Here is a 15224-nt window from a genome sequence, read left to right on the forward strand (position 1 = left end):
TTAATTATATTTAATTAATTTTTAAAATTATATTAATTTTAAAAATATAATGAAACATACAATTGTAATAGTGTATATTTTTTTATACCATTTTAAAAGAATATAATGAACCATACTGATAAGTTTGCGACAGTGTTGGAACCCTTCGATTGAAACCCGGTGCCAGATTCAAAATTTAGAAAAAATGCAAGTAATTCTTGTGATACTCTAAATGTATAAATTATTATCTTTTTAAAAAAATTAGCAATTTACTTGTATCACAAGAATTAGAGTATCACAAGAATTACTTATATTTTTTCTAAATTTTGAATCTGGCCTTGGGTTTCAATCGAAGGGTTCCAACACTGTCGCAAACTTATCAGTATGGTTCATTGTATTTTTTTAAAATTGTATAAAAAAATATATACACTATTACAATTGTATGTTTCATTATATTTTTAAAATTAATATAATTTTAAAAATTAATTAAATATAATTAATTTATAAAAAATAAATAATAAATCATTTGTGAATTGGGCCGATTGGCCCAATTCACAAATGTTAATTGCCGATTCACATTCAATTCAATGTGAATTGGCAATTAACAACTAAACAATTTTTTTGTTTTGGTAATATAGGAGCCCCGCGGTGGCTCATTAAATTTTTTTTTTTTTAAATGTATTGAGCCACTGCGGTGGCTCATTAATTTTTTTTTTTATTTTTCAAAATCAATGTCACCGCGGTTAGCCACCGCAGTGACGTAGAAATTCTTTTTTTTTTTTTTAAATAAAATTGTGGTATAGCGGTGCCACTTACTTTTCTAAAGGTTTTAAAACAACTTCACTTTCTTAATTTTTTTTTCCTACATTTTTTAAATAATTTCCCCGTTTAGATCATTATCATCTTTTTATTTATTTTTTTCTTAATTTATGCAAAAGAATTAAATAGTTTCGATTTTAATCACTAGTCGAGTAGTACAGGCTTCGAGAACCATAAATCGTATGTAAAGATACTTACGAATTATGTATCATTACATAACAAATGGAAAAAATGCAAGCAACCCCCTTGTAACATTGCAAATGAGCAAATTATCCACTTGTGAAAAAACGAATAACGATGTATCTTCCTATATTTTTTAAAATACAGCAACTTACCCCTTATAATTTTTAAAATGAAGCAATTTACCTTCCTGTATAATGAGGTAAATTGCTTCATTTTAAAAAATATAGGAGAATAAATTGTTATATTTTTTTTATAGAAAGGTAATGTGCTTATTTTTAATATTATAGGGGTGAATTCATAACAAATAGGAAGTCATGAAACAAAATTTTTTAATAAAATAATCCGACCTTAACGACTGAACTAACAATCGTTATCCGATCACTGTTAAGAAATTCTGAACGAACGGCTACAATACAATTTCTATTACTTTATGCGAAAATACTTGACGTAATTAAAAGTAATGAAATTCGTGAAGACAAAAAGACTGACTAATACATTATCCTTTAATGAAATTTGATATAATTACATGTAAATATTTTGTAGTTTGCTTTCTTCTACCCAATAAGTGTTTCTATTAGTCAAAATTTATTGAATTTGATGATATTAACAAAAACCCCAGATAAAAATCCCAATTGACTTATACTGATTTATTACAGGTCAAATAAATCTTTTTGTGACCCAATTACCCTTATACATCTTCATATGTTAAATACATGTGGGGAAGGTATATATTTACCATTATAAAGTAGTTTAGTCAGAAAAGATTTATGCAACTTGTAATAAGTCAGTGATACGTATAAATATAAATTTTCATTTAATTTTTTTTGTTAATATAATACATATAGTGAATTTTGATTAAGAAAAAAATTTATTTATTAGATGGAACCAAACCTCAATAATATTAAATACAATTTTTTAAATCACATAAAATTTATATATAATTATACCAAACTTCAAAACATAACGTGCAATTCCCAATTAGTAAATTATAACCATAATGGAATGCAACCAAAGGGGGCATGACCTCTTAAATCTTGATACTAAGAGAAGATTTATGACTTTCAATGTAGGATATTTTTAATTTTTTTTTCCTTATCAGACTTTTAATAATAGAAGATTTATGACTATCAGATATTGATATTTGATACTAATGATTGTAATCGATTTATTTAGAATAGAATAATAGTTGACCGTTTTTATTTAAAAAAAAAAAAAGCGTCGAATCGCAATTTCATCTGAAAATTGTCTTAATACCGTCTCAAAATTCCGACAACAACTTTTTACCAAAAATTTGCGTGGCAAAATATAAATCCAATTAGTATATCATGAATCTGAATTAAATAATCCCTCTCCCCTAAATTCATTAATCACAATATTAATTCATGGTATAGTCAATATCACCAACCAAACCTCTATAGATAAATAAATGTTTTGTTGTTTGACGTAAACGGAAGTCAGGTAAATGTCTAATTAAATAACTTGAATTACTAGTTGATATGCCTTGTTACCGATTTATGTTCATAATGGGCTACTGTTCCTTTTAATTTTCGTATGTGTTTTATAATTTTGTCTTAAAAATCCATTTTGCTAGAAAAAAGAAAATCAATGAGTCACTCAAACTCTTTGTCTTTAATTAATATGAGACGTTTTGTCTTATTAGTATTTGTTAATTTAGAAATTGGTAGGAAAATAGTTGGGTGATGGGAAAATTGGACCTCAAATTACCAAGAATTGAAGTACTAAAAGTTGGTTCAAATTTTATGAAACAAATTAGGATAAATTGCGTACAACTCTTTGTGTTTTAAAATTTTAGTTGAAAATCTCTTTGTATTAAAAAAAAAAAAAGTAAAAAACTCCTTATATTTATAAAGATTATACACACTTTGTCCTTCCGTTAGTTAGGTTAATGGTGTTAAAAATTTTATTGAATTGCTCATTATACCCTTATTATAATAGCTTTTAATTTTCAATAATTAAAAGATCAACGATCTAAAATTAAGATAAGCTAAAAATATATTTTTTATTTATATATACACACAATTATATATAATATATATATATTTGTATAGAGGCAGCGACGACGCATCGCCGCGCATAATTTATGCGACAGCAACGTTGCCCCTAAAAAAGGGAGTGACCGTTGCCCAGATTCAGGCCGATGTTGCCCCCAATCTCCACTTCGTTGGGCCATCACTGTCGCCCAAATCCAGGTCGATGGGTGGTGGGCAGCGAAGTATGAGTCGCGACCGGTAGCATGAAGGAGGTGAGGCAGTGAGTTTTCTTATTTTTCTTAAATAAGTAAAAATAATAATTTTTTAAATTCTAAAAAATAATAAAAAAAATATTAAAATACTTATAGTGATCATTTTAATTTAAATAATATAATTTTAAAAAATTAATATAATATTTTTATGTTTACTTCATATATTTTATGAATAAATATAATTTATTTAAATATATTTAAACTAAATAATAATTTAATTTAGATAATAATATATACTTATATAATTGATTGACATTTATATATATATATCAATATTTAAATTTAAAATGTGAACTTTCCGATTTAAAATTTTATATACTTTTTAGGTATTTTGATATTTAATTAATATATTTTAAAAATAAATATAATTTATTAAAATATATTTAAATTAAATAATATTTTAAATTAATCAATGATATATATTTACATGTCAAAAAGGGGTGCAAAATGGACATTTGCATACCATAGAGTAACCTTAAAAAAGGCCAAAAACATAAAGCCCACTTGCGAAATAGGCGAGCGTCAACTAACGGAGAGGGGCACTTTTGCTGTATTTTAAATAATACAGGGGATTTTTTATCTATGCAATTAATATAGCGGGATTCTGCGCTATTTCATCAAAACACAGGGAGTGTTATGCAATTTAGTCGAAAAATTTAAGTTGTAGTCTTATGTGGAAAATGCGTCAAAATCCCCCTCTTACTATTCAAATTTCAGAATTTTCCATCCATATTGAAAAATCAATTTAAATTAACAAATATATTCTTCTGTCTTAATAAATGAATAATTTCATTTTATCTCACATAGATATTAAATTTTAAATCTTAATGAATTTTTACTTAGTAAATGAATAATTTCAATTCATCTCATTTTTAAATATTAATGAATTTTAAAGTTTCCAATAGAAAGATTATAATATTTTACACAATTTTTATCAGTACAGCAACAAAGACATAATTAAAGACTGTTTGAAGATTCAATCGTTCAAAAAGATTGAAAGAGGGTCACAAGATGTCAAGAAGATATACAATTACCTATTTACCCTCGTCACACTAAATATAGCCACACAAAAGTAGTGGAAGAATGAATCAAAGTCGACGACCTGTAGAAATATCCTTCTAACATATTAACAAAAGCTTCAATTGATTGCATTACAAATTGACTCCTTTATAATTCCATCTAAATAACAAATCAATTGACCCTTTTTGAAAAGTCACACCCCCCAAACGTTATCATCATTACACAAACTATCATTGTTTCTCGACTGTTAGGGGTGGTATCTATAATTATGTAAAAAATAAGGATGATTTGTATAAATAAATTATATATCAAGAATGTAAATTTATTATCCCTTACATTTTTTCTTACCCAACAAATTATTTATGCACATCAACTATTATTATTACGCTTTTATTTTATATCCAATAACATATTAATATGTGTATATATATATATATAGGAAAAAATACAAGCAACTCTTTTGTGATATTGTAAATAGGCAAATTACCCCTTTATGAAAAAAACAAATAGCGATTTACCTCCCTGTATATTTTAGCATACAACAATTTATCCCCCTATGATTTTTAAAATGAACCAATTTACCTCCCTGTATAAGGGGGTAAATTGCTTCATTTTAAAAAGTATAGGGAGGTAAATTGCTATATTTTTTTTCATAGAATGTAATATGCTCATTTTCAATATGATTGGTGGTAAATTACTATTCACTCTATATATCATGTTAATCAAACTCATTCCATTTAATTTTTTACCTTGATATTTAAATGAGATAAAAACACAAACAATCACAATCAAGTTAAGAGATTATGTACGTTTTAAATTGGAGAGAATGGCGTCACATGAGTTTGAGTTGTGAAAAGCACGTCAGTCGTCAACCAAAGTTCCTTTTCTTCTCCTCTACGGCAAAGATAATTTTCCACAAATAAGTTGAAAATTCTACAACTCATTCAAACTATTATAAATTTTCTATTTTTGTTTTTTATAGTTAGGAACATTAGTCGCAAGTGGAAGGAAAATTCTTGGTCCGATTAAATTTGACTAAATCAAATTATTTATAATTGTTATGTGATTGGTCACTGTTCCTGAACTTTACACTAATCACACGATAAGTTTATAGCAATTGTCATATGATTGGTTCAAGTCCGGCCGATTCAGGTCCAAATTAAGATTTTCCCAAGTGGAGATATTGTGAAAAATACCGTGTTGTTTGTATTTGACCAGACATATCCACATGTGTGAAATACATGTTTTTTTTCTCAAATAACATTCTCAATCGCCTGACAAGTCCATGACTAAAAGTGTCAAATTTAATAGATTAAAGAACTAAATATATTTAATGCAAATAAATGCAGGACTAATTTGATAACTAACTAATTACAGGACTAATGTGTCAAAATTATAAAATTTATAGGATCAAATATATTTTTTCAAAATATAAAGGACCAAAAGTATAATATACTTGTATTTACAGGATTAAAAATGAAATTTGCCTATATATTGAACCCCCCCCCCCCCCCCCTTGTTTCTTGCACACTGATTCGCCCTCTGAATTTTATTATTAACAATAATGGAAGAGAAGATCAATTTGGCTATTTACTTCAAAGGCAGACAGTGCAATGCTGGATCTGGAATCTTTGACAAATCCCTTTTTTCACCTATTAGTTTGACTACATTGAGATTTCCTGCCGGTGTTGTATTGTAAAATAAATTAATGTTTAATAATTATACGATATATATTGATGCTTCAAATATTTTACTAATCTTTCTTTTCAAATTTAAGAAAATATAAACATTACATACGTAATTGATGCCTTTAAAAATATTTTTTTTCTTAAAGTCCAAAGATAAGAAGGTGGGGCCCATCTAACAGTCCAGAAGGTCGTCCTTTACTGGCCCATGAATAAGGTATTAAGTCCATAATTTGTCTTATCCTTATTAACCTAGCAGACCTAAAAAACGAGTCAAATACAACAAGATGAGTCAATATACAGTAGGGACAACGAGTCATGCAGGTCACTGACACCTTAGTACACGTCATACTAAAAGATCTCTAACTAACTTCAAGTAATCCAGCTGGAATTAACTATTTAACCAGTAAGTAATAATAGGTTTCCAAAATTTCGAACAGACTAGGCAAGTTCTAAGTTAAAGAGTCATATCTTCGTCTAGATAAGTCCAAATCACAAATGATTTTTTCTCTGAGTTGCTAACACATGCATTTTCACAACGGTGTATGATTCACCGTAACCAATCTCCGAATCTTGCTCCAAGTCGTCCATAAATTACTGCCTCTTTGTGCAGTCATCTTGATAACATATTTTCTCATATTGTTACTCTTGTTCCTCTCCCTTTTCAAACTACTTTTAGCTTACATTTTGCACTCTACATTAATTATATTAGGTTATATCACCATATTCAACTATTGTTCTTACATCATCTTGAGTTTTTCCTTTTATTTCTTGAATAAACCCTTATTAGTTTTAGTATTAGAGTGTTAACCTCTACTTTGTAGATTAGCCCTCCATTAATTTTAAAACTTTCGTGAAAATCCTTCGACTTTTGTAGTGTGATACTCATTAATAACAATAAAAAATTCATGGTATATTAATTATTTTTAATCATCTTATATAAAAGGGTAAATTAAAACCCCCTTCCCTGAGATTTGGCATTATTACAAATACCTCCTTGTTTGTTCGAAAAATTACAAATACCCCATGATTTTAACATTCGTCTAACAACGAGCCAATTCTGTCAGGTTTAATTCCAAGTTTTGATGAATTGATCAAAATACCCTTTTAAATTATAAATTATAATATATATATTTTATAATTTTTAAAATATTTTTATGAACTAATATTTCTTCTACATTATTTTATTTTACTCACCCTGAATTTTCTTTTATTTATTTTTTTTATTTTTTTAAAAAATTCAATAAGAGTGAAATAGTGTTCACTTCACCATCTAGGGGTTATATAATGATTTTCCGTTTGATGCGTGTATTTGTAATTTTTCAAACAATAAGAGTGTATTTATAATTATGCCAAACCTCAAAAGAGATAGTTGTAATTTACCTTAAATAAAATGTAATTGTAGGGTATTTTTATTACAACATATTTCTTGATTAATCATGAGGCACTATAAGAATCATATATTTAATTACAATTAATTATTATGATTAATAATAAATAGCCATAGTAAATAATTATTTATTACGAAACGGTTGTTGATTTTGATTTTTGTGAGAGTAGCTAAAAATCATTGCAAATACTCTTAACCGTGACAAATAAATTTTTTTATAATAAAAAATTATTTTTATACATTAATTTTATTTAATTATAATTAATAATAATCATTTACTATAATTTTGCCATTGCCGCTGACACAAAAGTTATATAAACGATGTTCGCGGGTTCCAAATGACAGCAAAATTCAAGCACAGTTATCAATTATAGTACAGATACAACCTCCGGGAAAACGATCAAACAGCTGCCAAGATCCTTCAATGACCAATCACAGCCAAGAAAATGGCAATCATAAAGAATCTCAAGTCGCGGTGGTGATGGTGCCGCTGCCGGCGCAGGGCCACCTCAACCAGCTTCTCCACCTCTCCCGCCTCGTATCCGCCTCCAGCATCCCCGTCTACTACGTCGGCTCCGCCACCCACATCCGCCAGGCCAAGCTCCGGGTCCACGGCTGGAACCCTTCCACAATAGCTAACGTCCATTTCCAAGAATTCCCACCAACTCCTTTCCACAACCCTCCACCTGATCCCAATCAATCCAAGAAATTCCCCTCGCAGCTCCTTCCATCTCTTTCTGCGTCCATACATCTCCGTAACCCTGTTTACAAATTTGTAGCCCAACTTTCGAGCAGTTTCAGGCGGGTTGTTGTTATATACGACTCTTTGATGTCCTACGTTGTCCAGGATATTGATTCTTTACAAAATGCTGAGTCGTATTGTTTTCGCTGTATACCAGCTTTCACTCTGTATTCTTTCCACTGGGAAGCCGCCGGGAGGCCTGATGATGTACCAGCTGAAGCGGCGGCGGTTCTGAAAGAAATTCCGGATCTGGATGACTGCTTTTCTCCAGAGTTTGACGAGTTCTCCAGGTTGCAGCGTGTTTCCGGGAAAATTTTCTCCGGAGACATTTACAATTCCAGCAGAGCGATGGAAGGTTTCTACCTGGATTTAGTTGCAGAAAGGAAGATAACTGGAACAGAGAAGCTCTGGGCTGTCGGGCCCTTCAATCCAGTGGTATTCCCTGAGAAGAAGAGTTCAAGAAGCCGTCATGAATGCCTGGATTGGCTCGACAGACAAAGCCCTAACTCAGTGATTTTTGTCTCATTTGGCACAACATCTTTGTTATCGAATGAACAAGTTCAAGAACTGGCGTTTGGGCTGGAAAGAAGCCAGCACAAGTTCGTATGGGTGGTGAGAGACGCAGACAAAGGAGATATTTTCACAGGAGAAGTCAGGAAATCAGAACTGCCAGAAGGGTTGGAAGAGAGAGTGAAAGAAAGAGGCATCATTGTGCGGGACTGGGCGCCGCAGCTGGAGATCCTCGGCCATCCCTCTACTGCTGGTTTTATGAGTCACTGCGGGTGGAATTCATGCATCGAGAGCATCAGCATGGGAGTGCCGATGGCAACATGGCCGATGCACTCGGACCAGCCGATAAACGCAGTCTTCGTGACTAAAGTATTGAGGATTGGCCTGGAAGTTAAGGACTGGGCTCGTCGGGACGAGGTGGTGTCGTCGAGCACAGTAGAGTGTGCAGTAAGAAGATTGATGGCATCGGAAGAAGGAGATGAAATGAGGAAAAGGGCGCAAGAACTGGGAGCTGCGGTCAGGAATTCTGTGATGGAAGGTGGCAGTAGCAGCAAAGAGATGGATTCCTTCATCACCCACATCACTAGATAATTTTTCTCATTTATTAGCATATACAATGGAATAAAAGTTGCAATACGAATTGGAATAAGAAATTCACTCCTTCTTTCGACAATTTGATTGAATTTTTTGTTTCGCGTCGTATTTCATCCCTTACTTCATTCAATATACACATTTTACGTATATAAAAAATGATATCATATATTTTATTTAAAAAAAAGATTTTATACACGACGTGACGCGTGTATGTTGAATAAATTAGAGACAAAATACGATTTGCAATAGTTTCGACAACAATCGTGCAACTTGGGAGATACCTTTAGGATTCAAAATCCGAATTTCTCTGGTTTTTGGCTACGAATGATCATATATTGTCCGCCTTACTTGATGTATAATATATAATGCTCTTCGTTTTGGCATTATATTGTTCAAAATATTATTTCTCTACATAGAACCATCCAATTGCACATAGTTTAATTGTACGAGGGTTAAGTGCACTTTGCATCCCTAAAATATATAATTTATGTTATTTACACTCCTGAAATATAAAAGGTAATAAAAATATCTTTGACAAAATAAATTAACATTGATAAGATAAAAATATCATTTTCACTTTCCGTATACTCTTTTATTCTACTTCCTAAAGTATGTTTTATTAAAATATATTCCCTAAATAATTTTTAGTGATTTAAAATTGTACTCATATTTTATTTAAAGATAATATTTATAATTTATATTTTTTTATAAATTATGAAACACAAAAAATATTTATAAGCTCAATATATATATATATATATATATGCAAATATATTTTACAAAGTAAATAAATTGTGTTGAAAAGTACATGTAAATATGTGTCAATATGTAATGCATATAATATTATAGAAAAAAGATGTTATATAACGTATAAATTTTTATCCATTACATGTCCGCATAATAACAATATATCATATCATTACTTACAAAAATATAGATATTTTTATATTAATTATATTATAGATTTGCATATTTTACAGTATATAAATATTCAATGTAATATTATAAATTTGTATTGATAACTTATTTTTAAAAAAAGTTCGATATATGTAACAACACAGGTAAAAAATATGTATATTTTCAACTAGTTGTGCAAAAAATATATGAATTTTAAATTTATGGGGTTTATAAAAAGATTCTATACTAAGTACAAATTATAAATTTTAGGTAGTGTTTATTTTAAATAAAAAAAGTATAATAATTCAGATTATATTTAGGAGAATGATTGTAATAGAGATATTTTACGGGTGTAAATAATAAAGACATTTTCGTCATAGAGAATTAGTGTATATCATGATGGCCATTTTATTATACATTTTATAAGTAATGCTCTTTATGCATAGTTTAGGGGGGCAAAGTATATTTAATCCTTTGTATGATGATGTTGACGTCTTTTAGGGATGTATTTGTAATTTTTTTTAAAAAATAGAAGTATTCTATGTAAATGACGTTGCCGTTTGTAGTAGGTGTATGTATTTTTTAAAAAGCAAGAGTAATTTATATAAATACACAATAGATCAGGAAATACAAATGTAATTATTCTTATATATGTGACTTGGCCGGTTCAGGAAGAGGTGAAATTTGATTTAAATATATAGAATAAAAAAATAATAAGAGAGGAAATATATTCAATTATAAGAAAATTGCAAATTTTTATTGATACAAAAAATGGAAGTAGGTAGGATGAAAATATTATTTTTTGTAGCGTTGTGAATAAATCATTCTCGTTTTCATTTGCTTAAAAAATAACACATATCTTTAAATCATTAATAATGTATTGATGGATTAAACTAGTTAAGTAAAAAATAATAATTAATAAGAACAAACATAAAATAGTAAAAGCTGCCCCCAAATATAGGATTTTAATGCTTTCTGAATTAGAGTTTTTATTTTAAATGTTAATTACCTCTTCTATTTCATATTAATACATGCATATTATATAATAAAAATTATTAAATAAAATAAATGATATAAGTTTATAAACCTGACATGTATATATATATATATATATATTAAGTGAAATAAAAAATCCAAATAAAATTTAAAATAGCTAGAGAGAATTTTTGAGGAGATGGTGTATTGAGTGGTCAAATCAATAAATAGTAAACCTTTTATAGAAAATAATATTTTGAATATTATAGTGGTGTTGGAAGTAGGGGTGGGCGTCGGGTCGGGTGCCTCGGGTTCGGGTTCCACGGGTCGGGTACCCGACTCGTCGGGTAGTGTATAACACTACCCGACCCCGAACCCGAGTAGGGCGGGTACCCGGCTAGTCGGGTACCCGACGAGTTCGGGTACCCGACTGTCGGGTTCGGGTAGTTTTGCCCGAGTTTAATTTTTTTTTTTTTTATTATGAAGTAATCAAATTTTATTCATAAAATAAATTGCAATGGCAAAGAGTCACAAGAGACATTCAATTTTTGCAAATATCAACATGAACAAAATAATCCATCAAGTCATTACATTCTAATAATCAATTTACAATAATGTGAATTGTGAAGTACCACATCCAAAATATTCCAAAGTCCAAACTCCAAAGTCCAAAGTAGTCCAGTCAAATATCAATTATGGTTGAATCGACTCCCAATTTTGTCAACTCTACAAGAAAAAAAAAAAAAGAATTGAGATTAATATAAATAAAAGTATATAGAATTTAATATAAAACAAAGCAAAAGAGAAAATAAAAAGTACCTTGCTCAAACATTTCAATTTCACTTAAATCTTCTTCTATGCTTATTGGCTTGAAATCTTTACGGATCCAATCTTGAGCACAAATAATAGCTTGAACAATTTTAGGAGATAGTGAGCTCCTAAATGCATCAAGAACACGTCCACCAGTGCTAAATGCGGCTTCTGAAGCAACAGTCGAGACAGGAACTGCCAATATATCTCGAGCCATCTTTGAGAGAATCGGAAACCTCTGAGTGTTCACTTTCCACCATTTTAATATATCAAACTTTTCCCTATACTCTTCAACATCCTCACCGAGATACTTCTCTAACTCTGATTTTACGTGATCTTTACCTCCTGTCATGTACATCATGTACTCTTGTTGTAAAGAAAACCTGCGAGTCTCGCTCTCTTCATCATGCATAAACATTTCTTTTGATGAGGAAGAAGATGAAGAAACACGACTAGACGATGAACCCGGGCTTTCTAAAGTTCCTTGAAGAGCGTGTCCATATCTTAACTTGTAATCATTGAACAACTCATGAAGACCATCTCGTACCCTCTCTTTCATTACATCATTTTGTCCAATACCACCATATAATTTATCAAAGGAAAATTCTACAAACCCCAATTTGTGACGTGGATCAAGTATCACACCATAATACAAAACCATATTCATCTTTTCAATTGATCCTCAATACTTGTCAAATTTTTCTTTCATTTTTCTTGCCATATCACTTAATTCAATATCATCACTATGCAACCATCGTCGGAGAAGCAAATCAACTTCACATATTTCATGAAACACAATATTAGATGTGACATATGAAGAACCGAAAATGCACAATGTGAGATTGTAAAAATGCTTCAAAAACTTCAATAGCATCTTTGCCCTATCCCAATCAGATTCAATAGGAACCCCATCAAATGGTTTCTTTGAAAGATCATTCTTATAAGCAAGATCAATATCTTCATAAGCATCAAATGCCCTTTTAAGACATGTCGCAGCTTCTAACATCAAATAGGTGGAATTCCATCTGGTAGGTACATCAAGAGACAATAACTTCTTTGTTTCAATAAATTCAGCGCATTCTTGAAATTTTTTGTACCTAGCCGGAGAGTTTCTCACGTACCTAACTGCCCCTCTAATACGAGATATTGCCTCATGCTCATCCTTCCCTTTCAAACCATCCTGAACCACAAAGTTGATTATATGTGCTATACACCTCATGTGCACATATTTTCCACCTAAAATATTTTGACCCCAGTTTTCAAGTTTCTTTTTCAAATAAACCATAGCTCCATCATTAGAAGATGCATTATCAACAGTAATCGTAAAAATCCTATCAATACCCCATTCAAGCAAACATTTCTCAACACCTCTACTAACTTCTTCACTTTTGTGTCCGATAATTGGACAAAAATTCAAAATTCTCTTATGTAAATTCCATTCATCATCAATAAAATGAGCAATGAGACACATGTAATTGACTTTCTGAATAGATGTCCAAGTGTCTGTTGTAATGCAAACCCTTTGAGCATGATTCTTAATAAATGACTTCAATTTTGCTCTTTCATTGACATACATATGGAAAATGTCTTTTGTTATTGTCCTTCTTGATGGAATAGCAAATATTGGACAAGCCACCGATATGAAATGTCTAAATCCAGAATTCTCAACTGTTTTAAATGGGAGCTCATCTACAACCAACATATAAGACAAAGCCTCTCTAATTTTCTCTTGATCAAATCTCCAATTGACAAGCGGGGCCTCTTTTTCGCCTAAACGAATTGATTGAAAAGACAATCTCGTCTGGTTGGTGGAAACATCATGAGGTTTATTCTTGCAAGATTCAAAGTGGTTCTTTAAAGGCCTAGTTCCATGTACTTTTGGATCGGCTTTGATTTCCCTAGTACAATATTTGCATCTAGCCTTTTGCACTTTATCTTTTTCACAGTAAAATTTATGAAAATGGTCCCACCAAGGTGATCTAGAAGTCACTACCCTCTTTTTTCTTTTCTTAGAATCAAGTGGAATATCGTCCTCATCCTCTGACATATCCATACCCTTATCAACATCAAAGTCAACATGATCACCACTGACCTGATTATGAACCATGTTCATATTTATGCCTTGATCTTGAGCATCTGATAAGTCTACAGTAGGTGAAGATTGAGATTGAGAATTTGACATCTGCAAGATTAAAACATCCACATGTAAGATACATAAGATCCCGTAATCAATAGACGAAAAGTATATTAAGGTAATATTTAAGGTAAAACATCCACAACAATAATAATATTAAGGTAATATTTCAAATTAAAATACATTTGCTCATTTAAAATTTCAAATTCTTGTTGTAATTAAGCCTATTGATATTTAGGCATGTTCTATTTTCTTGGATTTCCCCTGTTAGGGGTCTGTACCATGTATAATGTATTCATGCTAAATGATTTTGTTTCCTAAGGATTGTATTCAGTTTGTCAGAGTTAATACACTGAGCTGTAGGTGGTATTATTTCCTTTTATGATGCATGACATGTTTAAGGAGTATTTGATTACACGATAAAAACTACTCTCTTTTCATTTCTTCATGACAGAAATCTGATTTCTGTCATTAAACAATTGAGCTGCTTCCCCATCCACGATTAAATATAAGAAGCTCCTATCAGAATTAGTTAACACAAGTAATCTAAAGGTTAAATGAAAAAGACCCAGGGCTCAGTGTGATGATTGTGTGTGGTTTAAGTGTACTCCACTTCCTAGTTAGACAGACAAACACATCAGCCTACAGAGAGAGTAAAGCATGCTAGACCGCAATGTGAATAAATTTTATGCATCTTCCATTCTTCCTCATTTATGTCACATCTTGTTATTTCTTGTTTCCAACCATCAGGCTCGAGGCTTTTGGAGGTCAGATTATGGGGAAAGAAAGAATGAAAGGTTGAGATGGATATAGCATAATATATGATAAAGATTTACGACTAGACAAGCAAAAGAAAATCAAATGATTAACAATAAATTCACAACTCAAATTGCCACATATCATGCAGTAAACATCATCAGGAGCACATAAGTACATTCAGCAACTCAGTTTCCACTGACATCAAAATACACATATGATAAGCTGTACACATCATATAGCAAAAGAAATGATAAAGTCAAAGGAGAATTAACACTTCAAGAAGATGTTTACCCCACTGTTTCAGAAATGATTAACACTTCAACTCAGTTTCCAGATGTTGTGTAGGGGTGGGCCGATGGCAACAGGACCTGCGGCGGCGACGGCGACGGTGAGAGAGAGTCTCGTGTGACGGCAACGGCGACGGCGACGGCGAGAGAGAGGAAGAAATGAACTGAACCGAGAGA

The 15224-nt window shown here is 31.0% G+C and overlaps 1 protein-coding gene and 1 pseudogene across 1 annotated transcript; one reads left to right on the plus strand and one right to left on the minus strand.

The window, feature by feature from the left end:
- The first annotated feature begins 7667 nt into the window (after window positions 1-7667).
- On the plus strand, window positions 7668-9264 carry LOC105162554 (zeatin O-glucosyltransferase). The gene has a single exon (XM_011080611.3). The coding sequence runs from the start codon at window positions 7764-7766 to the stop codon at window positions 9180-9182; it is 1419 nt and encodes a 472-aa protein (XP_011078913.1). The 5' UTR covers window positions 7668-7763; the 3' UTR covers window positions 9183-9264.
- A 2475-nt stretch (window positions 9265-11739) lies between these two features.
- LOC148788019 (zinc finger BED domain-containing protein RICESLEEPER 2-like) lies at window positions 11740-13135 on the minus strand (annotated as a pseudogene).
- Between the last annotated feature and the right edge of the window lie 2089 nt (window positions 13136-15224).

This window comes from Sesamum indicum, linkage group LG5 (assembly GCF_026168435.1).
Source record: "Sesamum indicum cultivar Baizhima isolate 11 linkage group LG5, ASM2616843v1, whole genome shotgun sequence".
Classification (NCBI taxonomy): Eukaryota; Viridiplantae; Streptophyta; class Magnoliopsida; order Lamiales; family Pedaliaceae; genus Sesamum; species Sesamum indicum.